This window comes from Diplotaxodon limnothrissa, linkage group LG22 (assembly GCF_057381915.1).
Source record: "Diplotaxodon limnothrissa isolate DT_005_m linkage group LG22, D_limnothrissa_male_GT1.1, whole genome shotgun sequence".
In the NCBI taxonomy this organism is placed as follows: Eukaryota; Metazoa; Chordata; class Actinopteri; order Cichliformes; family Cichlidae; genus Diplotaxodon; species Diplotaxodon limnothrissa.
The window spans coordinates 13,018,619-13,044,208 of record NC_140616.1 but is presented as its reverse complement, the minus strand read 5'-3'; the positions used below and the strand labels follow the sequence as shown (position 1 = coordinate 13,044,208).

Sequence of the window (25,590 nt, the reverse complement as noted above, 5' to 3'; positions counted from 1 at the left end):
GAATCTAGACTATTCCAGCAAGAGCTTTTGTATATGAAAGCCTTAAGCACACACAATCTGTACTTTTACATCTCTGAGAAGAGACTGCTACCACTGTAAAGAAACCCTTGAGTAAAATACAATAGAATTACAAAACCTTTACTTTATCTACAGATTATATACTTTATTTAAAGCTTACGGAAGATAATAGCTATGATCCGTAAAAATGTACTCAATAGTAATAAATGGAGGAATGCAGATGAACAATATGCCTACCTCAAAGCGGTCAGGAACATTCAGTTTAGGAGACGGGATCCCCATTAGGTAGTCCACTAGCACCATAATCATGATGGTTATAAACACTGCAAAGTCACTAATAGTGGATCGCACCTATGTAACACACACATATACAAAATAGATTAATTTATTTAGGGATTTGACATGTGCCTTCAGCCACCCTTTATAAATGTATTCCTAAAACAAAGAAGCGAAGCTGCTTAACTTCATATCATTTCCTTCTGTAGGTACAGCTCCATCAAAGTAATTGTTGCACATTTTACAGTTTACACAATACCAACACCGGCCTACACCGAGTGATAACACTGTAGATGGTACTATGTGGGAGGATGCAGGAAGATCTCTTCTTTCTGAACATGAGTCTGCTCCTGTACTAATGACTCAATGCAAACATTTACATAGTGTCAGAACCTTTTAGGTTAATCTGCCCACACTTGCGTGCACCAGGTGTACAAAACATATAATGACATGTGATGTTACAGATCTGATGCTTCATATTTCAAATAGTACTATTTAAACATCATTTTACATGATTAGGGATTAAACAGTGCTTTCTTTTGTCTTTTAAAAGCTTCTTTTTGCTGCGTTTTACAAAAGAAATAACATACATAAACAAATTAAGCCCAACATCTCACCCTGGTGGGGAAGTATCTTTCTGTTTTAAACTGCTTGAGGAATGATGACAAAAAGAAGGTTGTGAAGAAGAGGATAACAGACCAAAAGAGAACATCTGGGATGTACGGCCCATGGTGACCACAGGCAGGACCCACAAAGTCTCCATGGAGCAATTTGCACGTCTTTAAAGAAGAAGAAAAAGGATAAAAATTGGTAATTTAACGAATCATCTGTATGACAGAGGTAGATGTATTGCTGGGGGTTGTGCTTATGACTAAAATTGTGAATTATATAATGTAGACTATTGGCTTATAGTGGAATTGAACTTCTGTGTTAAATCTACGCTGTAGGTATGTAATGGCAAACCTTTCTGAAACCTTATGCAGTAACTTACACCCTAACCTGACACACACCTCCCTACTGATGTAACTTCACAGTACAACAGCACCACCTTTTCCTTCCATGCATTTCTGGCTACTTCTTTTGGTGCCATTTTTGAAATCAGCTAGAAGACAATGGAGCAACTCGAAGAGAGAAACTCCACTGCTAGCAAGTGTTTATGTGGGAAAATTGTAGAGCAATGGAGACACACCACACGCACACACAGGTATAAAAGCTACTTGGGGAAGCTATGGCATGTGCTCTACATAGATTCAATGCATGAAGTCAACATTAAGCTTCACTGTTTGCTCTCCAATTTTAAAACTGTGTTTGTAATTTCTGCTTTTTACACTAGAGGTCACTGTGCGCTAGTCTTACTGAAACACTGAGGCTGCTCCATTCGATAGAGTCTGGACTATATCCGGACTGGTTCCACTTCTGCATGACCTCATCTGTAGCATTTGCTGGTGGAGAGCACTGACACCTGGGGACAGAGGATCCAAAACTAAGCAAAGTCTGTACCTTGAGCCTTCTGTGAGAAATAATGTTTAAGGTTCAATTAAAGCAAACTTTAAGTACATGCTACAGTGTATCTGCCGGGTAAAATTATATTTTCCTTAAGAAGGAACTACTTTATGTGATGCTTTGGAATTTAATCTAAAGACTGTAATAGAAAATGTGGAAAGTCCCTACTTTGAGACCAGGGGCAGACAAGTCCCTCTGAGGTTGTGTCAAAGCCCGTTACAAATCAGAAATTAAATGAAAATTTAATAAGACTTTAGAGTTTTCCCAGTAAACCAGTCAGCTGAAGTAGTCGTAGAAGAAGATAATATAAATTTTAACCTCTCTCATTATCAGTTAACGCACTCTTGCAGAGACAGCAATTTGAAGAGCTAAATTTAATGCAACCTGTGCAAACAATTCAAAATATATAATACTGAGCAAACAATAATAAACAAATGGACCTTTAATCATTCATGTAACTTAAATCTCAGTACTTACGAATACAGAGTAAGGTTGTCCAAGCTGTTATGCATGTTGACAGGGTACAATTCTCCCAGATGAAAGAGCTTCTCTAGAGCTTCGTAGATGAAGATGATGCAGATCAATGCTGCAAAAGCTTCCTCTGTGAAGCGGGTAATGTAGCAAACCAGAGAGCTTGCATCTGTGGCCACGAGGAGGATACACAGGAAGGCAGTCCACAGACCAATGCTGGTCCGTAGAGACAGGTAGGACAAGCTATAGTCCCTGGGAAAGACAAAGAATTTCTATTAGACAATGGGAATCAACATAAAACACTGTTGAGCATTTTTTACTACAATGCAAACTTGCTCAAACTCACTTGCAGAACTTAAAGAGGATCTTCTCAAATACTAAAACAGGCCCCGTGCTGCCAAGAATAGTGAGGGGCTGGCCTGCAAAGAGGGAGTATGCTACTCCTGTCAGTGATGCCCCAAATAGAGACTCGATGGCGCTCTGTAGAGACAGAGGAGAGGAGTGGAGTGAGGGAATAAGAAAGGAGGGATTGGGGAGGTGAAATTGCACAAAGGAGGATACAGAGGGAAAGGCTGAAGGAGAAAAGAAACAGATGAGGAGGAGACCACAGACCAGAACATAAAGCTTTGATTAAACAGACATTATGGGCTGCGTCTGAGAGGCTAGATAAACTGTTCAAATGTTCCCACACTGCTGACTTGTCCGAAGTCATATCTCTGTGCAGCGTGTGAGTTTATTTAGACGCATTACACACACCAGCACACAGACTGTCTGTGCCAACAGTCCCTGGCCTAGCACAGACATCTGGATGAAAGAGAAGCAGACAGTGAGAGAGAACAGAGAGAACCACAAAAAGAGACACTATACTAAACAGTTTGTATGGTAACAAAAAGAAAGAAGTGAAATGTATTAATAGTTTGATTTTATGTAACATTTTTTTTATTTTGATTGCTCATACACGTGTTTTAAAGAGGTCAGAAACATGTTGTGTGTAACATGTGTGCATTTGATCCCATCTTATTGTCTAGTGTAAGAGTGCTGCATTATTTAGCTAAAATTGTTCAAACTGTGAAATGGATTTCTTATTTGAAAACACTGATAACACTATTATGGATGGTAGAAAGAACAGATTTTTGCACTTTACAATTTTACGATGGAGCGTTTAGGATGTAAAGCGCTTTGGGGTCCTTAGGGACTAGTAAAGCGCTATATAAATACAGGCCATTTTTAGGATTCTGTGGAACTGGGGTATTTGCTTTCCGTCATTCACAATACCCTCACAGAACCCATCTGAAGTGCCAGTGCAAAAATCACAATATGTAGTAGCAATAGTCCCAAACGTTCGACTATAACACGACTAAGGGATTAGGGCTTTTACGCCCACTGGAACCCATGAAGCGATCAAATACTGACTTTTAAGTGCCAAGCTTTATGACTCACTATGTTGCCTTTTGTCGCCTCCCCAAGCAGACCCCCGAATGTGATGACAGGAGACATGCAGGCGCAGTAAAGGAAAAGGACAGAAGCGAGACACTGCAGACTGAGAGCGTCCCTGATGTCGCTCCAGTAAAAGGGCGCTTTCCGCTTGACATCCAGGACCAGACCTCCGAAAATTCTAGAAGATTCCCAGAGCAGATTTTAGTGCTTGAAATTTTCAAATTGAATGTAATGTAATTACAATTACCGTAAGAAAAAAAAATGCAAACTTCAACATATTTTCAATCAGGAAATGTGAAGAGTGGAAGCTTCAAGAGTATTACTGTCACAAAAACTCAATTAATATGAAGCTAAGTATCTAAGTGTCTGTGATGGATCATGTGACCATCTGGTTCAGAGCTTATTAGCACTAAAGAAAAGACTCTTACTGTAACAGTGTCAGCTGTAAACCGATGTTCTTAAAATGTACTAATTTAATGTTTCTGGCTTCACTGAGATGCTGTCTGATGTTACTTACTGACCACTCAGCCTCTTTCTGCCTGTTTTTCCTTTGCCTTTCTATTTCTCAAATCCATTTCTCACCTTGTATATCGTCTCCTCTCTTTTCTCTAACACCAATCCAAAAGCCTTCTTGTGAGGTCTTTTTTTTATATTTACTTTCCCTCACACCTCTGAAATAACCTCTCTTGCTGTCCTTCACAGCCCCTGCTGATTCTTTCACAGAGCCCGTGTTTTCATTTTTTTTCCCTTAACATTAGCTTCTTGTACTTTCTTACGCTCAGCTTTCCCTGAGTAGCTCGCTCATAGCACAAGCCTTTTATAGTTGCAGTGAAAGGGAGCGTGACTCTGTAAATAATACAGTGCCTTCCAACAGACATGAGTGTGTGTCAGTCTGAGGTTGCCAATAAACACATTGTCCTTAGTGTGTGGCCCGTGGATAGGTGGTATCAGTTATCCATAAATGTCGACATTTCAGTTTAACAGAGTAATGTATCTGCTCAAACAAACTAATGTCGTGCTTCTAAAATTTCACATTTCATACCATTTCAAATTTTAATAAAAGCTCTGTTAGAAAAATGATTTGGTTGATAGCTTTGAATTCACAGAAATTTCATTTTAGAGCATCCTAGAACCATAAACAAACCCCTGCAACTCAAGATGATAAACAGAACAATAAACAGAACAAGTCACTTCCATACAGGGAACAGCAGCTGACTGGATAGATGTTTAATAATGTCACCATTACATACTCACCTCCCAGTCCTCTGCAGCTCAGGCCCTGCATGATGGTCCTCCTCCTTTTCCAGTTCTCCAGCTGGAGGTGCACTGCCATTGGGCTGCAGTGGTATTTTCCTCTTTATCTGCAGGTAGGACAGTTTAAAACAATATGTTCCATATGTTTTAATTCTTTTAAGGCCTCTCTCTTCGTTTAAGGTGCCTCTCTTACTGTGATTATGATGATATAAAGCTAAATGTGACATATAAACAACATGTTACTGTTTATAAGACTTGTATATATGGAAGTACAGTATGAAAGATGTTGTATTCTTAATGACTTATCCAACTGTTTACCCAAGCTGAACTCTAGACAGGCTGCCAGTCTATCACAAGACTAACAAAGAGATCTACACCTATGGCCAGTTTTAGAATCATTAATGCATCAGTGTATCCCAGGCAATTTTCTCTATATTTTTGTTACAGTCATGTCATTTTAGGCTAGGTTTAAAATGAAAATGGACACTTAAATGTATATTCAGTAGATACACCTGATATAAAATGTGGTAGAGATCCTAACTTACCTGAGATGGGACATTCTTGGGTGGCTCAATTCGAATTGTGGGATCCCACTCTCCAGGAGGAAGGACAGTCACCTGATCAAGGAACTCATCTATCCCAGAGAGTAGATCAGTTCGGTCTTTGGCCTTGTATGCAACGTCGTGGAAAATCTAGAAAATGAAATATATTTGGAGAATGGTTGCACAATTCAATTAACATTTGAAAAAGATAAAATAAGATAAAATTCAAATAAATGGCAGTGTCCTTCTCACCTCGTCTGTCATTAGCGTGGCCATGGATCTGCCAATTTCATGGTACTGTGGTCCTTTGCCGTGAGGACCCAAAAGCAGGAAAAGAAACCTTTCAACAAGAAACAGATTAATTAAATACACTTAAACTGATGACAGTGATACAAACTGCATTCAGTCTTTCTTAAATTTTTGAGGAGCTGGTTTGTAGCTCCGAAATAAAAAAAGAAAAAAGGTGTCATCTCATGCTATGTATTTATGCTCCCTAGAGGGCACAACAACAGCACAAGCCCAGACATGTGAGATCAAGAGCAGAACCTCAGCTAACCTCACCTAAGGGAGCTACTTTACAAGTATGGAAGTACTTTGGCTATTACACCACCAATAAAGCGCAACACTTTGAAAAATGTGCAAGAAAAATAATTAAAGGTGGAAGCAAATTTGTTTCATCACTTGAGGTAAAAATACACTGTTGATTGCATCCAAGCTAAGAAGCCACATGAGGAGGAGATACCGACAGCTGGTGAGGTGCGACCCAAACATAAACAAATGACTCAACCGAGCAATGCTGGATCTGGCTATTTGCCCTCCATATGACAGACAGAGCAGACAGTGGATAGAAATTACTGATGTGGTTAACTTTTGTTTGCAGGCTTTAAGAAACTGGTCAAAGTTTTTTCAGTTTATTTTTATTTAACCAGGAAAGAATATGACTCAAGATTAAAATAGAGTGTCCTAGTAAAGAATCGGTTTATCATAAGTTGAATAAATTAAATCCACACAGCAGTTAAGTACGAGTAATAAAAATAACAGAAAACAACGAAAACACCTAAAAAACCTAGGGTACTTTTTTTTTTTTTATTTGCAATTGACTTATGTTGCATCACTACAATGGCACTGCAAGAGCCTTGCAGCAATAGATTCACACTTCAAATTAGACAGTCTGACACCAGTGACAAAAATAAGGGTGAAGAATGCCCTTCATTTTGTCTGCACTAGCTGCTACTTACTGCTATCTCCCATAAAACATTCAGTATGTTTTTCTACATCATCATTAATGTCTTTATTGCGAAGTATGATATCATTTCGGGGCTATATAGCTATATAACAATTTGCATTGTTTATGTTTGTTTGTTAAGCCATCAGCCTTGTTGTTTCTTCTTTTGATCGCTTTACTTCTTCCCGTGTTGATTAGAAAAAAACAAAACAAGCGTTGCCCACATTTTTGCACACCATGCTACTAATTTTTTGCCCAATTATATGTTTCAAGATTTGTATCCAGGCATTGCAAAGGGTTGTGTATGATCACAGTCATGGTAAATCCACAGGTTATAGTAGGTCGATGTGATAGCAGCATTAACAAATTATTTAAAAAGTCTGCTTTAAAAAAAAACTAACTTTTCATATTTGGTGTGTTTTTTTAATGACAAAACTTTAGGCAAAGAAAAGACCTTATGTGATACAATTCTTAAAAACTTACCTTGTGGGCACAGGCACCTCAGTAAGGCCTGTGATAAGGACTGCAGGTGACAGTCGAACAAATGCAATTATGGGCTTCTCCAGGAAGTCCACTTCTCCCACTAGCACATTGGAAGCCTCAGCACCCGGGGGAATCTTTTTCATGAAATTCATGTCCACCTGAAGTCAGTGAAATAGTAAAATCATACATACAGATCTACACAGAAGAAAGAGCTTAAAAAAGGTATAATAGACTTGGAGCCAGTGGAAGTACAGACATGTGAAAAGAGATGAAGATATGGAAATGAAAGGAATGGCAGCAGGTCAGTTGGATGCTATGATAATAAATGAATTATAAGGGGATTTGAGAGCAGCCTATAGAACTACATAGTACTGAGCAAAGATTGTCCATTGATTTTATCCATTTCTTATTATGTTCCTCAGATAAATGGCTTTTACTGCTACGCTAAATAAAAATAGACCCGAGCATGGCAACATTTTGTTCCTCTCTGTGTAAAAGGGTCTGTGCCTTCATCTCCTGTGACTCATGCAAACACAGCACCTTATTTTTTGGCAGTTATGGATGCTTTCATATTGACAAGTGCTTATGGCAACCTGCCATTTTACTTAATGGATGCAGACCTAGAAAATGGTAGGATGAATGGGAGCCATGCTACGGATTTCCAAAACTAAACAGTTATGTAACTTTTACTTTGATGCTTATTCTGCATCCATTACAGGAGGAGCAATGATTAATGCCTTTTACTGAGCCCAGAAGAAAAAGGCTGACAGGTATGTGATGTTGGCGCTCATAGAGGCTGTTTTCAATGGAGGCCATCGAAATGACTGAACATCCAGAAACTGAAGGAAAAAAAAAAAAAAAACACTGATGGCTCAGTCATGGGTCCCTCCACCACGGACTGTTTCTGTGCTCAGTACTGGGGATAGGTTACCTTGCTGAAGTCGACACTGCTGCTTTCTCTACTGACCCCTACTTTGGATGGCCGCCTATCCATTGCCTTGTTGCTATCCAGATTGTTTGGGACGGAGTTCTGAGACACCAGTGGTCCTGGGATGCAAAAGAGGAGAGAAAAAGACAAAGCGGCGGTAGAAAACGTGTAAGTACAAGGCAGGAAATGACGGCAGGAGACCAGCTGTGAGGTCTGCCATGAACGCTATCTGTCATGTGATTAGTAATAAGATTAATAATGATAATAACAACTTTTAATAATTAAAGTATTAATTTGCCTGTCTAATTATGAAGAAGATTATATAATGATATGCGTACTTCTACTTTACAGCATGGGCTCAACAAACGTGACGCAATTGTGGAATTTAATCACTCTATGCAAACAAACCTGATACAAAGCGAATCACACTTTTTAAAAAAAATTTAGTATTACAGTTTAAATAAGTGTTTCAACTTCATATTTCTATATTCAGTTTTAAAGGGAAAATTAAACACTGTATGTGCTCTTAGCTAAGTGGCCTAAGGAAATTTGCTTTAAATGTTCAACCAGATCAGTTCTGCAGTTTTTTGGCTCCAACATACTGCGCCAAATGTTTAAATAAAAAAAAAAAACATATGCCGGAGCTGATTAAAGATTAGTTGAATCTATTTTATTATGTTATTTTTCTGTCAAGTGAAATGATTTCTTCCACGAAATCCACTAAATGTGATACAGAGCAGCAACGATGTGACAGCTCTTCAGAGGGAAGATGATATTTGACACTACAGTATTCCTGAATGCTCCCAGTCTGTTGAGCTCATGCTCTGGCACTGAAGTTACTCCTGCTTGGCTTGAATTCATGTCGGCTTTGCTCTAAAGGTGAATGGAAGTGTTTGATGTCCTGGCAGATCAAATGTTAAAACTGTCATTTCTGTGGACGACTGGTTGCACACTTTATGCGATCTGAGCCATACCAGATACAGGAACCGCTAGCACTTTATGCGAGATGAGAGAGGGAGATGAAATGAGGGAGTGCTGCATATAAAGCGAAGGACTACATATGCATACTGTCCTCTGAAATTCTTTTACCAGGTTTTTCTTCATTTCCACTTCCACAAAAAAATAAAAGTCATCAAGAAATAATTAAGCAAACATAAAAAACGAAATACACCACAAGTCAAAGTGAAAATGTATCATTTCTGCCAGTGATTTCTGGCCACTGATTCATACCCTTGAACTGTACCCTGGAGTAACCCCAGTGAATGCTGGGTAGCTGGGACTGCTGAACAGAAACGTGATTGCTCACATACCTGACAAAGCCTCTTGAAATATGGGAGGGATTAGTTTAGGTTGTGTCTGCCAGCACACCTCATTCAGGAAGGCTAAGCCCTGGAATGCTCCACCACACCAGCCTTTTAAACAGTGGTGTCACAGCACTACCTCATTCATATGCAAAAAAGTAGCACAGATGTCTGAAATTACCGACTGGCGGAAATTCCAATAAAAGACAAAAAGAAGATTAGAGGGTACATTTATAGCACCTGTAGGAATACATGTACAGATCTAAAATAATATAATTTGTTATATGCATGAAGGAGTTTTAAATGCAACTACTGTAATAATAACAACAACTCTCTCTTTTAACGTGTAACAAGTGGAGTGCAGTGAGTCCCTGAATGGCCCGTGTAAAGGTATTTTACACATGACACGAGCACACTCAATGGGTGCATGACATTTACACATAAATAGCCTCTTGTCAACTCAATATCTACAATACCTTCACTCTATGTATTTGTAACATGTAAGCTAGACTTCAAATAGCCTCCAGACATGGCATATACACTTATACAGCTGTTAGATAATTAGCCATTTAGCTCAACGGTACAGTTTCTACAACCTCCAGCCAACACCAGATGACATTATTAAATTTAATGATTTGAAAGTGGAAAGGCCTGAAAGCCTCCTCTGAAGCCTGCTCTTAATTCTATGCATTTCCCCAGGAGGGGGTACAATTACAGAAGCTTGTCAGCTATAATAAGACCTCCCTAACCTTTCAGATTCAGCTCCCATCAACTGAATGCGGATTCTAACAGCCCATACTTTGAAATGGAGCCATTCCCAGAATGAAACAAACACAGACGTACGTACACACATGCACACAGAGTCTAATAATAAATTAAAACCGCTTGGTTCGGGAAGAACAAAAAGTCACAGTAGGTGCCAGTGTGATGGTACATACAGTAACATCACACCAGCTCTAATCACAGGCTTATTTTTGGCCACGCTGCTGGCACACATTGCTCTCTCTACACTCTTAGACCGGTAAAAGAACGTTTATCTTTGGAACTGATGCCAAATGATGAGAATGGGTGCCAAATGATGCAATGGGAAAAGCACAAGTTGAATGACATTTCAGTGAAATCAAAGGAGCAGTCGCCTGAGGGCAAATGCTCATAGCTAAAAGGATTTAGGATGTATTGCTAGTTTTGTTAGTTCCAAAACACCACCACAAAAGCAAAAGAAATGTCCCAAGGCTTCTGCAAGATTTGCGTCAAACAACAATCAATAAGTGCTGCTCTAACTGTGCAAAAGTCCCCAATTAATTGATGGGAATGTATTCTTTATACAGTGCTGTGAGTCACTGACAACAGCAGGACAGCACAAAAAAATAAAGGCCAGCAGCTCCAGTTAACGATGCCCACACTAAGAATGGCTAAAGTGGGTTACAAAAACTAGGCAGCATTTTTCAGCTGTACCTCCACAGAAAACATACAGAACACACTATCAAAAGATTTATGTGACACCAGTGATAAGAGTTACACTTTCCCTGTTAATACATTTGGATTTTTTTATAAACATATCTAGCCTACGTAATTAATGCTGTGCAACTCTGAACTGCAGAAAACGAAGATGAACTGAATGACCTATTGGGCTGATAAACTGCTCATTGTGAAATAAACCCAATAACAAAACCCCTTCAAACAAGTTTTTCAACTAATAAATGTGAGTCATGGTGAGCAGAATGTGTAAACAAAAACATGAAAAGACAGATGACGAAGTATCGGCACAAGATTTTGGGGGTAGCTATGCAAACACAAGGGGAAGGTGTGAAGATGGACTCAGCTAAGCAAGGCGTAGATGCTTAGAAAATGTGTGGAGCAAAGTTTAAGGGGCAAAACAGGGATGAGAGATAGCAGAAAGGAACAGGCTGGTGGAAGAGATGAACAGAAGGGAAGGGAAGCAGAGGTTTCATCAGTGAGTAATGTCAAAACGTTTATTGATATATATACACAGTATTCAGTGAGTGAGCCTTGCTGTGGATTAATTATGAGATGGACGCAAGGTTGGAAGTTAACAGTGAGCAGAGCTTTCATGCTAGTGCTAGTGTTCTCTGTTCAAGCTGTGACTCACACTGGCAGGCTACACAGATATTTGCCTTCTAAGGGCAGCAGCTCAACGCTCTGGGATGCTGAGGATGCTCGCCGGCTAAGCTGTGGTGATACCGCCTCTTCTTCTGGTGGGTCCTCATCCTCTGGAGGAGATACCACAACCTCAGGGATGCCTTGTGGGCCGAGGACTACGCCCTGTCTGTGTGATGGGCTCTGAGAACGGCGTAAAGCCTGAGGGGTGGTAAAGGGAGAAGGACCTGGGAAAAGCCCAGTGTTGGAAGAAGAAGAGGGCAGCAGGTGGTTGAGCAGAACGGAGACTCTGGACTCTCGTCTCTGGGACAGGTTGGATACGGAGGATGCTGTCCCTGGCTTGTGGAGAGAAAGACGTGAAGAGGACAGGCCCTCTCCTAACAGAGGAGACAATGGCAAAAAAAAAAAAAAAAAAAAAAAAAAAAGAAATAAGGGAGGGGGGGAGGAGGAGAGGGAAAGCAAATAGGGGAAAGAGGGGATTGAGGGAGGGATGGGGTGGGACAAGGAATAAGGAATGGAACAGAAGAAAAACATGTGAAGTTGCAGTACATCACAGAAATGGTATCTGAAGGAGACAGCAAGAAAGAGTGGGCAGCGATAGGGTGACAGAGGTGTAGTTAGAGATTCGTGCTTGCATAAACGTGAGCTAAAAGCATGGCTGTGTGCAGAAGAAGCCAAGAATGATTCAGTGAGGCATGTGGGAGGCTCTACAAGGGACAAACAACGTGTTATACTCAACTCCAAATAAGCCGGTCACACACTATGAGTGAGGCAAAGCTCCGAGTTCAGAAAGGCTTGCATGCAGGCGAGGATGAGTTAGCGCGATGTTGGTGCACTGCGAGGACCACTCATAAGTCCTACACAACACATTCATATAAACATACATATTTCAGACTGCAGCTGTTACCATCACAAACCTACAACGTGAGAGAATTCTGACCTCTCACATTTGCATTTCAGTTTTAATGCTGCGAAAATGCAAGCCCAACAAAAACCACAGACAGAGAAGTGGAGAATGGGATATTTCATTCATTGTTAAAACCTCAGGCATCTAACCCAAGATCCTAAAATGTGCAACACCACTGTGGCCATGCCTAGTCAAAAAACAAAAGATGCACACAATGCTGACTCCAGTTGCAGGTAAAGCGTTATTTCCTGAATGTCACACCCTGAGGAGTGAAAACAATTAATTCAAACCCCAAAGCCAGGCCAGCCATACAGGTTAGCACATAAATTAGCACTCAAATTTCTTTTTCACTAAGGGGACTGAGTGCTTCAACAATTTTACTCACTTTAAACCATCCACCTTCTACGCTGGCTTTGAGGGATTTGAACAGTGGATTTTTAAGAACAGTTCCCCAGTGGTGGAAAACATCGGAGAAAAAGAAATGTGAGTGCGCCGTAGGATCTCACCGTTCTTTTCAAGCAAGAGTGGGTCAGAATGTTTCTTGCCTATGTCAGCAATGGAGCGCACAAGTGGGATGCGATTGCTGAGCTTTCTCTCATTCTGATGATGGTGTTTCTTCAGCATTGCTTCCCGCACCTTGTCACGCAAATCCTCCTTCAGCTGCCCTGACGCCACCATGCTGTCTATCACCATGTCTGAGTCACACAATGTCAGCGGCAAAAACACAAACACACAAGAACACACAAAGAAGGTTATATATAGACCATTAAACATGTAATTATTATTGTAATAAATTCAATGCATTTCATAGTAATCGCAATGCTACCTAAAAAATATAACAATGATATGTAAAAGTCCTCTATTGTTATTTAGCTGCAAATTTACCTGCGATTTCCTCGATACTACTGGCCCTCATATCCAGCAAAACTGTGCCGTTAAGTATGCAGCTACGCAGTTCAAATAAGCTGTGCAAGGACAATGTGGCCACGTAAGGCTTACTCCACCTCTCACCACCATCTTCCACATCCTCTTCAAACTTCAGCCATCTGTAGGTAAGCGCCAAAAAACAGACATGTACAGAAAGACGACAATGTTTTATTTGTACCCACATACAAGCTGTATTGCAATTCAGTAAGAGTCTGTGCTGGCTTGCAAAGCCAAGATGCCATCCATCCATCCATCCATCCATTTTCTTCTGCTTATCAGAAACAGGTTCGGGGGGGGGGGGGGGGGCAGCCTGAGGCAAGGATGCCCACACCTCCCTCTTCCCAGCCACCTCCTCCAGCTTATACAGGGGTAGACGTTCCCAGGCCAACCAAGAGATGTAGTCTTTCCAGTGTGTCCTGGAAAACACCTCACCCACGAGGTGCCCAGGAGGCATCCTCGTCAGATGCCCTAGCCACCTCATTGGCTCCTTTCAATGTGGAGGGTTAGTGGGTATACTCTGAGTCTCTCTCAGATGACTGAACTCCTTACCCCATCTCTAAGAGAGAGGCCAGCCACCCTTCAGAGATAGCTCATTTCCACTGCTTGTATCAGTGATCTCATTCTTTTGGTCACTATCAAGAGCTTTGCCTTTCTTCTGATCCCTTTCCTTACAACAATGAACCAATGCAGCATCAGGATTACTGCCACAGGCCCAATCTGTCTTCGAATCTCCCACTCTCTTCTCCCTTCACTTATGAACAGGAGCCCAAGCTACTTAAACTCCTCCACTTAGAGCAGCAACTTGTCAGCCAAGATGCATTTTTTTTTCTAAAGCACTGCAAATTAAGTTTCAGTTCAAATTATGTCAGTCTTTGAGATGCCAGGGAAGCTAGGTCGTCATTCGTAAACTTAGCACAAAAGTTTGTATTTGGTTGATTATTTCTTTGTTGTAAAAATGCTTTTTGTCAATAAATCTGCTCAACTGACAATCTAGGTTGAGAGTTGGGTATGTGGGTTGCACACATAAGAAACTTGCCAAATGCTAAACCGTTTATTCTCTGACCAAGACAACCACACTGACTTGCGACAAATGCTGGTTAAAGAATGTGATGCCATCCCACAGCAGTGTTTGACTAAGCTGGTGACCAGCATGAGGAGATGTCAGGCTATTGTGGCAGTGTATGGTTCTTCCACGTGCTACTGAGGCCCCTGTTTGTTCAATGAATTGTTAAATTGCCAATATGTCTTGTTTCTTCAGACGTCAATCATTCAATCCAATAAATAATCCAGACAAAAAGTAGAATAGGGCGTTTGGCATTGGCAGAGAAGCAGAGGTGTGGACTCGAGTCACATGACTTGGACTCGAGTCAGACTCGAGTCATTAATTTTATGACTTTAGACTTGACTTGAAAAAATGTTCTAAGACTTGTGACTTGACTTGGACTTTTACACCAATGACTTGGGACTTGAATTGGACTTGAACCGGTTTACTTGAAAAGACTTGATATTTTACCCCAAATATAAAATCTAACATGCATATTATATAGATATTGAAAATGTGACGTCATTCACGGGTAGAACCGCAAAGGATTCTGGGAACTCGTGGCAAGCGGTACTAGCGCACGCAGGCTTTCAATTAAAATCAGTTATACAGCGATAAAAAGAAACACAAAAATGTCAAGAAGCCGTTGTATTATTAACTGCAATAGCCGGTCGCATGACAGCCACGGGAAGCCGACGGGTAAAGAGATCGGTTGTTATCGGATTACGTCGTTGAAGAGAAATTGTTCGAGCCATGTTTCCGAAGTAACAAAGACGCGACGGATGGCCTGGATTGCAGCCATTCAAAGATCAAATATAACGTCCCAGAACCCTCCAGCTCACAGGTTAGTCTGCTCCAAGCATTTACACGAAGGTCAGTGTTTTTTAGTAGTTAATACGTCATTTTCATAACATAATTGGTGATATAGGTTACAAGCAAGTCTGGCGCTGAACAGAAATTGTCGCGCTATGCTCCTTTATTTATTGTGCATAAATAGTGAATTGTCCTGACACAATATTGCATTTCGCTTCTGTTATTATGGTACATTGACAAAAACATATACTTTTATTCACAGGATAAAACAGGTTTTTTGTATCACTAATTGCCCAGTACGATTACAGCATACAATATTGTTGTCACTGCTACATTTCTGTGATGCTACCAGAAATTATTTCCACTACTAATTAATTACCGTTGAGCTCAAAGGTCCTATTAATAAACGGTTAACGAATGTGTATTTATGACGACGATTTGTGAGACTGGTAAACTTATGATACGTACGATGGTCTTTCGTTCTACACGGTGCATTTCAAGGTCCTGTACCCATCCGTCGGTAAACTGTACCTGGGCTTGTTGCAGTGACCTGAAGTTACTAAACTTCATGAGTGTATGCACTCACTCCAAGAACCGTATGATTATAAATATGCATATAAATATGCTAAGATGAGATAGCTGACTTCATCTAACTAGCAAATGTTGTCCAGGCTATGTTGGTGATACAGTTTTTTTTAATGTGTATGATATTTTTGTCATGCGATTTTAAAGCCGGTCCTACAACCGCATCCAAGAATAACATGCAGCTTATCTCAGAACTGTCGGTGAAAATTATTCTTGGAGCTAGGTTTAATTGAGCTGCATTTTAAAGAGGTGCAATTTCACAATTTGTGTATATTTTCTAAGTTCACTATTTTGTCATGTGTTGAGAAAAACACAGATTTTAAAATTACATGGTCTAATATTTACATTTAGCATAACTGCAACATTATTTTTTCGTTTTTTTTTTTTTAAAGACTCGAAAGGACTTGAAATTCAAAGTTTCAGACTTGTGACTTGACTCGGACTTTTACACCAGTGACTTGAGACTCGACTCTGACTTGCCTGACATTACTTGAGACTTGACTTGAGACTTGAGGATAAAGACTTGAGACTTACTTGAGACTTGCAAAACAATGACTTGGTCCCACCTCTGCAGAGAAGATTCGGCAAGTTTTTCATGGGCACAATCCACATACTCAACTCTGCGGATCAACCAGTAAATACATTTTCCTTACAAATGTGGGACCATTTATAACAAACAGGCGGTTGCCAAGAAGCATTGTAACAACAAAGGAATCATCGACCAAATTTATTTACTTTTTTTTGCCAAGTTTATTTCAAACCACAGCAAACAACCCTGGAAATGTTTATGTATGATATTAGTTTAGTTTTCTTTTAATATCAAATTAAAATTGAGATTGTTCAATGAAAGAAATGTTTCAGGATTGCTGCAGATTCTGGGGGCATTAAAAATGCTGTGAAGGCATTATGGAATTATTCAATTGTCATTTAAAGTACTTCACAGTAGAAAAATTCTAAAGTTCACAATGATTTTTTACTGAGAAATAAGCCACTTAAGCTGATAGCTGTGATTATTTGTCAAAAAGACCTTAGGTAACACCTTCCCTTTTAAATCTAACTGAAAATTAATGGGTTTTTCTTTAAAAGCCAATAGATCTGTGCTGTGGGCTTCTGTTCTGTCTTTTTTAAACTTCATATGGTCGTTATGCTGTTCACACTTTCATCTGCCTCCTAACCTGGCAGTCTCTCTCCACTCAGTGGCAGTGCCATCTCTAAAGGACAGCTCATCCATTTCGGTGAAGAGGTCGTGAGGGACGTGCTCCAGGTCATCATCCTCTGTACCCAAGATGAACTGTACCCTCTGGGATGGCGTGTCTAAACAGAGAGTGGAACAAAAGGCCAAGGTTCATTTTTGCAATAATTATAACAATAACAATAAAATTAAAGAAACTGAACAAACTGTCAGGAAATGCAGGGAAGATAGAAGTTTCCAAAATAAAGTATAAACTCAGAGCATTTTGGTTAGTGGCCCAATGTAAACAACTTTTCTTACTTCACAAGAAAATTGCACAGGGCAGATGTCTTATTCTTAAATGTTTATTTCAACTCTAAAGGATGATGTGGGAAAATGCTCTGTGAAAGCAGAGATTAAATCTACAATTATAAAGCCGGATGGATTGCGTCTATGTGTAGCTGGTCACGACAACCATCTATGTAATTGCTTTTCTTTGAGGAAGAATACCAAGAAGTGTGCTAAAGAGAATAATAAAACTCGGACGCTTTAGCAACTTCCTTTTCATGTCTGATTGAATTAAGAGATACAGTATTAGGATATCTGAAACCACAGAGAAGAAGGAAATAGATAAAGTATATTAGAAGACTAAACTCCACAGGGAGGCAGAAATTAAATAGTTGAAGTGAAAACGGGTGAGTTACTTTCTGTTAACACAAGGGTACATTGTGTGGTGATTTGGTGTCTATTACGCACTCAATATTAACACTTGATTTCCAACTGAAAAACATTTATTTTCTGGAGCAAAAGCAGATACTGAAACATTTTTATAAACATCCCGAACACACTGAAGTGTTTTAGTTTGTCATCTCTGTATCACTGTGATAAACTGTTTTTATAAAACACATTTTTAGTCCTATCCCAAAAAGTCTACCTCAGAATATTGACACTTTAAATGATAAAACCGTGCTTTAAAAATAAAAGTATCTTTTGTTAGTTGCACTGTTACAAGGCTCGATTCAGTCTTTCATCGAGTTCAAAGTACTGCTTGGTTGCTTACGAGTCTTACAGCTGGAATGACGCAGCAACTTCAATCACAAATGCGTACGCACATCACTTAAAATGCCGGAGCCTTCAGTCTGTGAGAGGCCGTTCACAGCGGCCTTTAATGCCTTTTAGAGCTGCACTGTTTGACGTATGGAGAAAATCAGAGGGTTAAACAAAAGTAATTATCTAATTGCACACAGTGGCTACATTTTTTTTTAACTTAAGCTTTTTGTGGATGCTTTACTTAAAGATTTTATGTGGAGTTTTTCATTCATTATATTAAAAGATTCTACCTATTCTAGATTATAGGAGATTCTATTTAATATGTGAAGGAAGCCCATTAGTGTGCGGTAATAGATAAGGTAAGGTTCAAAGGTACACACTAGCTGCAAGCTACAATACTGTGGGATGGGATATAAGAAAACAGAGCAGACTAGAGAAAGAAAAGTAAAAAAAAAATGGCATGTGATATGGATGAAATTGCAATTAAGTTCAAAATAGTCGCCAACCATAAGTAGGAGAATCCCTGCCATCTTCTTTCCCCTCCTCGGAATCTCTATTCTTCTTCTTTCTTTGCTTGTGTCCTCTGTGGCGATGCCTCCGCTTACTCTCCCTCCCAAGAGGAACATGGACACCCACGTACACTGCTCTGTGGCCTAGGAAAAGTAAAGATGCAATATCTATTGACACACTGTATTACACTGTGACACAGCTTCTAATCTGCAAACACTTTACCAGCACCAATAATTGGATGTGAAAAAAGAGATTCATTGAAATTTTATTAATTATTGTCTGCTTGTGTAGGAAATAAAAGGAGGGGAGAAACGCCATTCAACCTCCTTATGCATGTTAACATAATCATTTGTCTGCCAGAGGACACGGTGCAACTTACCTGTTCCCAACACACCTGTTTGGAAGCCACAAACACAAAAACCAGCAGATCCAGAGTCAAGCAGAACATAAATGAGTGAATAAATAACTACACATAACAAATATTATAGAAATCTGTTTCTATTTTGTGTATCTGAAAGGAAAGAAAATATTGTTCAATATATGAGGATATGATTTTTAAATCAACAAATCCTGGCTCAAGTTTAAATGACCACAACTGCTATACATCTTGTTATAATGGATCTACATAAAATTTGAACTTTTTTTCTCTTCGGATAAAGAAGTAACAGTTCTATATCTAGCAAACCTGACAGATTCGAGGTATAACTCCTCGGGTATAACGACAGCATACAGCTCACAAACCACATGTGCAGCAACATTATTTTGTGCATTTTTTCGTGGACAATCCCGACACTGCAACTGTGCAGAGTGGAAATGCTATAGTCATTTCCTGCATATCGGTAGCTTAAATTTTTAACTTATAGAAAAAAATAATTAGATTGTGGAGCAGATCTCACGGCACATATACCATTCAAGTTCTCACTTGAAAAGGTCATCCATGCTCTCATTTCAGACTTCACTACAATAATGCACTTTACACCAACCATCAGTTACTATAAAATGTACAGGCTAGAGTTAATTAAAAATTTAGCTGCCAAGCTTTAAAAACATAGCAAAAGGAGTGATTTTCTTGTTGGCTTTTAAAGCTCTACGCTCCTCTCAGGCTCCTGCTTCACATCTGCAAGTTGCCGAGCTTATATAGGGATATAAGTGGAATTAAACACTAATATTAAAAAACACTAAACTATGTTGAAAAAGGTTTACACTGTGAAAGCAGTATCATATTTCCAGGGACACACACATTCAAGAAAAAAAGGCAATTAATTTCTTTCCTATTCTTTTGAGAGCTTCAAATAAAAAAAAAATATGGAGGAAAACCATAAACGTGACACCCCACACCAGTTTGATCTTCTCTTCATTATTGTTACTGCGACAAAGGAGCCATATTGCAAAAAGACAGCACCCCATTTTCACCCTGCATTTGCTACCAATACCCTTTTCTTTGTAGATGAGTCATCGTTCTTTGATCTGAATGGGAGGAGGATTAAAATCAAGAGAAAAGGATTGAGCGTAAGGGACACAAGCACAAGTCTAACAGATGGAGACAAACACCGAGAGCAAAGACAACAGAAAAAAGGCGCAGGAGATGAAAGAGCATGAAGAGAAGAAAAAAAATGGACAGCTTAGCTGGACAGAAAGCAGAGGGCTCCAGCAGTGCCTTAAAACTGAGATAATACTGAGAGGAAGTTATAGTTATGGATCCACTTGAAGAAAGATGCTTTTACTTGAATCTTGAAAGTGTTTCCACCTGATGAGTGCTGGCTTAATCCTACATTTCCATTACACAGTAAAGCACAAGAAATATCAATAGTTGCAAGAAAAATACTTGTGGTCTGGCAGTTTTAAACTTACTTTCAAAATCGTCTTTCTCATAGTTTGAGAGAGTGGCGAAGCTCGTCTTTCCGTGGTCAACAATCGCCTCCTCATCTAGACCCTGACAAAAAAAAAAGAAGAGGTAAGAAGCTAAAAGAGGATTGATGGTTTGCATAAGAAAAAATGTGTATTTTCACATTAGTTATGCATTTTTTGTGTTTTATTTTCCCATTTTTTATGATTTTTTTTAGAAAACTCGACCCTAAAAGCTTTTATGCTTTGATAGATGATCAAGGGACACCTTGATCACTCTGCAGGGGTTTAAAGCAGAAATAACAATGTCAGAAAATCACCTGTGAGGTGGGTGAACAAGTTGTTTTTGGATTTGTATATATACCCCATAGTCAATAATGCTGCAGCTTTGCATTTAAGCTCATAAGTACAACAAGCTTTTTGGTTTTACACACAGCTAATAGCTCATTTCCAGACCACTTAACATGGCAGTCAAGAGAATTAACTTTGCCAATGATCTGCACAAAAGTGCAATTACGGGCACTTAATGAGCAGTAGACAGATAACACATCTTATTTTCCCTCAATGAAATAACATAGTCAAACAGGTTAAATTTAGACCAAGTCTTTAACAACCCTGTCCACTGTATAATGCAGGACGGTATCACTTGCTGTTTTATTATCTATGTGCCATTTTCCTCAAACTAATTAGTCTGTATTGTACTATATATTAATTGTTGTAGTCCATGCAATTAAGGTTATGTTTCACAGCAACATCAAGAGGCTGGCTGGAGTCATTTAAAAAAAAAAAAAAAAGAGAGAGAGAGAACATGACCTTAGTGAACATAATTAGCTTGATATCACTAGCATGGACACATCTAGAGATAAGGAGTTTGCAACAGTGAGGACATAAAGCTGTCAGGACACATAAAAACAAAGCCACATATCATTAACATTTCTTTATCAAATAATAGCACCCATAAAATCAGTATTACAGCACAGCAGCACACATTATCACACATGTGCTATACTGGTGAGGACACAACTGCCCCATTGATCGCCCAGAGCATTAATCATTTACCAGTATAGGGGTAACCTGAACCTTCAACGTGAAGGCGGCCCAATCTTTACACTAACTTTAAACCAAACCGCACCTCAAAAAATGTGAAATGCTCTCACAAGTGCACAGGTGTAACGAGACAAATTCACACCTAAATAGACAAAAACAACAGACTTGAGAGATGCTTTGCTGGAAAAAGTCTGGGTGTGTCTAACACTGGAAAATACCAGGTGACACACATTGTACTGGGGCAACAACCACAACAATGAGAGGCGGGGGGGGGCAATTTGTCAATTGATTCTCAAATCAAACCCCCAGTGTCACTGTGAATCTATTCGGCAAATCAAACTAGGCAGATCAATTTACTTTAACCATTACACCTCTGAGACACTGCATTTGTGAAGGGGGCACCTCCGACAATTTCAATAACTTCAGCTTATTTGCAAGGGAGAAAATCAACAGAAGATGGGGTTGTCCCGTCATAACAGGAAAATATTACATTTTACCGGTACATAAAACATTACATAAATATTACATTTAAGGCTATTAAATAGCTGATTTAAATTTCACAATAGATATAAAAAGACTTCAACATCACAATGTGGCACAGGTTCCTGAGTGCTGTTGTATGTGTCAACTCACTGAGTGAGAGGTAAAAGTAAGAAAGAGCAGCTTCTGTCAGTGGTTTGACGCTACGTAAAGCAAATATTGAAACGGTTTCAAACACTTTCAATCAGTTTCACTTTTGACAAAACTAACATTAACTATAAAAAGGTATCGTGATCAGGAAGGAACAGCTTTTTTTTAGCCAGACATGCATATAGACTCAAAGAGTGAGCTAATCCTAGCTCTGACTGTCAGGCTGATACAAAACAGAGATACCCAGTATTAGGTCTGAGATAAACCAATCCTTGTAGCTAGGATAATATATTTTCTTTCAGGTTTTTTATACAAATAAGGTTGAGAAAAGGATGAAGACTATAGCAACCAAAAATCTTAAGTTAATCTAATTCCTTATTATATTTGTAATATAATTATTTTTCTGCGACCTCACAAATATGTGACCTTCAGTATCTTATGTAAGTCACGCATAACAAGAAAACATTTCAACAAATACAAATCATCTGCTCTCATGCCTTAAGGACAAACACTTTGACGCAATACAATTCCCAATTGGAGGAGCCCGTCAACCCCTTCAGCCAATCACAGAGAGGCACAGCTGCCATGCAGGAGTGAGTGGAAACAAAAGGTGATGCTAGACATATGCTGGAAAGATACACGACACCTGAATGATATCACGGCCTTGTGTGCCACAGCATCTCAGTCATCTCTGCTATTCACACTTAGTTTCTTTCATTTTGATGGAAAGCACATACTCTTCTGCTCTCCCTCGTCCGTTATTGGCCTACTTGTATGAATGCGTCTTTAATGACATTCAGATATCGACACACATTTCCACCTACAATGAATGATGCCATCTGTGACTGAGCTTGTGTGAGCACTTATAAGTTTGGGAGCTTGCGTGTTTCTCAGTTGTTGGTGAATTTATATGATAATGAGGCACACTGCTCTCTGGCAGTGCCTTGATGGGGAGCAGTAATGATTCAGCGTAGGGAGAAGCACAGCAAGAAATTAATCTGTGTCTCTCTAGTAACTGCTGTTCTTTCCAAACAGCACAGCATGAAGGTTCAGTAAAAGTGACCAACAGTGACTAAACTGGAACGGGTTTCTCCTTGTCATTCGTGATCAAAAAGTGCCAAGAAATATAACTAAGTGGGTGCCACACATCCAAGACGGAAGTTTGGCATTTAGTTGTTGACATCCTGTTTTTATATTTGTTTGTTTTATTCAGATGTGACTATTTGGAGGAAAAAGTACAGCTAAGGAGATTAGCTAATGCTAGCTGGCCTAGACAAGTTGCATCTATAATTCATTGTGATATTAAATGGAAGGCTGATTTTGGATAGCAAAAAGCAGGCTAAATATATGTACCCAATACCTCTTGGAGAAATTGGACAGCTAACTGTTTTTTTGCCAGGTGCAGAAAACCCCCAACTGGGAGCCGTGGGTGAGGCACTTTGATATTCTTTACCATGGCAACCAACCAAACTAAGGTGTTGCAAATATCTGATCAGCCAGGAGCAAAGACAATGATCCTCCAAGCATTATTTTTCTTATCAGTATTATCTTGTCTGCGGATATCATTTGTTACAGGTATGGACACTAGAGAGTAGCCATATCCAATTCTCCCATATTGTTATTGTCCCATACTGTAACATCTAGTCCTTTTACTGAATCAGAACTCTGGGGTGATCCAGTGACCGCTGCGAAAGAGCAGCTGACAATCAGGGAAAGACCAGATGACAGACTGGAAAGACTGCTGACAGGAGGGAATAGACCCTAATGGGGCTGGTGTGGGTTAGCACCTCATACCAGCAGGACCCAGCGCTTTTTAGCATACTTGGGTACACCCAATATTGCTACAGAAATCTCAAAGGAAAAGATACCCCTAGGGTCTGCCTTTCCGTATGGATTTAATGGCAATGAACCATGGAATGTAACCAATGATCAGCCAGCATTGCAAATAATGGACCATCAATGGAAAGGAAAGAATTCTGCAAAACTGCATTTGTGACTGGTCAAAACTAACAACTGACATGGGCCTTAAAATCCACCAAGGCAGGAAGAAGTGCCTCAGCAAGCTGAGAAAGGGGTCTTGCATTGACACATACTTTTTAAGAAGTCAAATTGAAGTCCAGAGGCAGGAGAATCCCCACAGTCCTTAGGGTATCAGCACCCCGTTCGAAGTTCATTGTCATACAGACCCCCCCCCCCCAATAGTCTCCTGATTGGAACTCAGTCAAATCCAGCCAGTAGCAGTTCCCAAACTTGAGCTTAGCCAGCCACACCCAATATTAGATTCTAGCACAGGGCCCGGCCATTTAATATCAGCCCCTAGCTTAGAGTTTAGCCATCAACAGCTAGCAACACATTTGTGTACAGATGTAAGCCAGCCACAATCAACACCATGTTCCAGCCCAGAGCTCATCCAGAAGCAGCCAACAGAATCTTCGAACACTGAGTCTAGCCAAGCACTGCCAGCAAGGGAAAGGAAGATGGAAGGTAGGAAAGATCAGATTATGTGGCCCAGATCCAGTGAGAAAAGAAAGTGGGAAACCATTGACTCGGAACTGGCTCTTATACTAGATGAACAAATGGGTCCAGTTTAAAGGAAGTTGGAGAACCTGGGAACCATCATCTACAGCTATGGGGCCGAGCGATTTGGGGTAAAGAACAAGACTCAGAGACAGCAGAAAGGCCCTTTAAACCAGGTAAAGTCCAGGAGACAGTAGGAAATTGACAGATTAGTGAAAGAGAGAAGACAACTGAGGAAACAGTGGAGGAGGGCCTATGAGACAGAAAGGGAGGAACTCACTGCCCTGCAGGAGGAAATAAGGCAACAACTTACTAAGCTGCGAAGAGCAGAACACCTCACACCCATACAACTTTGTTAAGGGCCTTTTTGTCAAAGAGAAGAGCGGGTGCTTCAAAATGCCCATAAAAGACCTGGAAGATCATCTGAGGAAAACTTACTCTGAGGATTGGAGGCATGAGCCAGTTACCATTCCAAGTGATATGCCGCCTATCCAGGCACCTGAACACCAAATGGACATAAGACCGCCTACATGGAGTAAAGTGGAGAAGGTAGTGAAGCAGGCAAGAGCAGCATCAGCCCCAGGACCTAATGGCATCTCATATAGGCTAAATAAAAACACCCCACAAGTTCTCAAATACCTGTGGAAGCTGATGAAGGTAGTGTGGCAGAAAGGAGTGATTCCAAAGGCTTGGCGAAAAGCAAGAGGTATTCTGATCCCTAAGGAGAAGAACTCCTCATCCATCAGCCAGTTTTGCAGATCAGCCTGCAGAACTTAGAGGGAAAGATCTTTAGTGTCTTGGCCCAAAGATTATCTACTTTCCTACAAAGAAACAACTACAGGGAGTGCAGAATTATTAGGCAAATGAGTATTTTGTCCACATCATCCTCTTCATGCATGTTGTCTTACTCCAAGCTGTATAGGCTCGAAAGTCTACTACCAATTAAGCATATTAGGTGATGTGCATCTCTGTAGTGAGAAGGGGTGTGGT

At 39.9% G+C, this 25,590-nt stretch overlaps 1 protein-coding gene across 1 annotated transcript in view; it reads right to left on the bottom strand.

The window, feature by feature from the left end:
- LOC146609538 (sodium bicarbonate cotransporter 3-like) overlaps window positions 1-25,343 on the bottom strand; it is a 33,398-nt gene extending 8,055 nt beyond the window's left edge. Inside the window, exons 1-19 of the mRNA XM_085346051.1 lie at window positions 25,240-25,343; window positions 25,039-25,126; window positions 20,413-20,494; window positions 18,558-18,704; window positions 17,006-17,144; window positions 13,349-13,509; window positions 12,970-13,158; window positions 11,574-11,933; window positions 8,141-8,256; window positions 7,210-7,367; window positions 5,754-5,841; window positions 5,505-5,651; window positions 4,960-5,066; window positions 3,709-3,883; window positions 2,615-2,748; window positions 2,275-2,520; window positions 1,651-1,756; window positions 912-1,073; window positions 256-369 (exon numbers count right to left, since the gene is read on the bottom strand). Coding sequence (XP_085202177.1) covers window positions 256-369; window positions 912-1,073; window positions 1,651-1,756; window positions 2,275-2,520; window positions 2,615-2,748; window positions 3,709-3,883; window positions 4,960-5,066; window positions 5,505-5,651; window positions 5,754-5,841; window positions 7,210-7,367; window positions 8,141-8,256; window positions 11,574-11,933; window positions 12,970-13,158; window positions 13,349-13,509; window positions 17,006-17,144; window positions 18,558-18,704; window positions 20,413-20,494; window positions 25,039-25,126; window positions 25,240-25,343 — 2,823 coding nt within the window. The remainder of the gene's footprint in view (window positions 1-255; window positions 370-911; window positions 1,074-1,650; window positions 1,757-2,274; window positions 2,521-2,614; window positions 2,749-3,708; window positions 3,884-4,959; window positions 5,067-5,504; window positions 5,652-5,753; window positions 5,842-7,209; window positions 7,368-8,140; window positions 8,257-11,573; window positions 11,934-12,969; window positions 13,159-13,348; window positions 13,510-17,005; window positions 17,145-18,557; window positions 18,705-20,412; window positions 20,495-25,038; window positions 25,127-25,239) is intronic.
- Window positions 25,344-25,590: the final 247 nt, after the last annotated feature.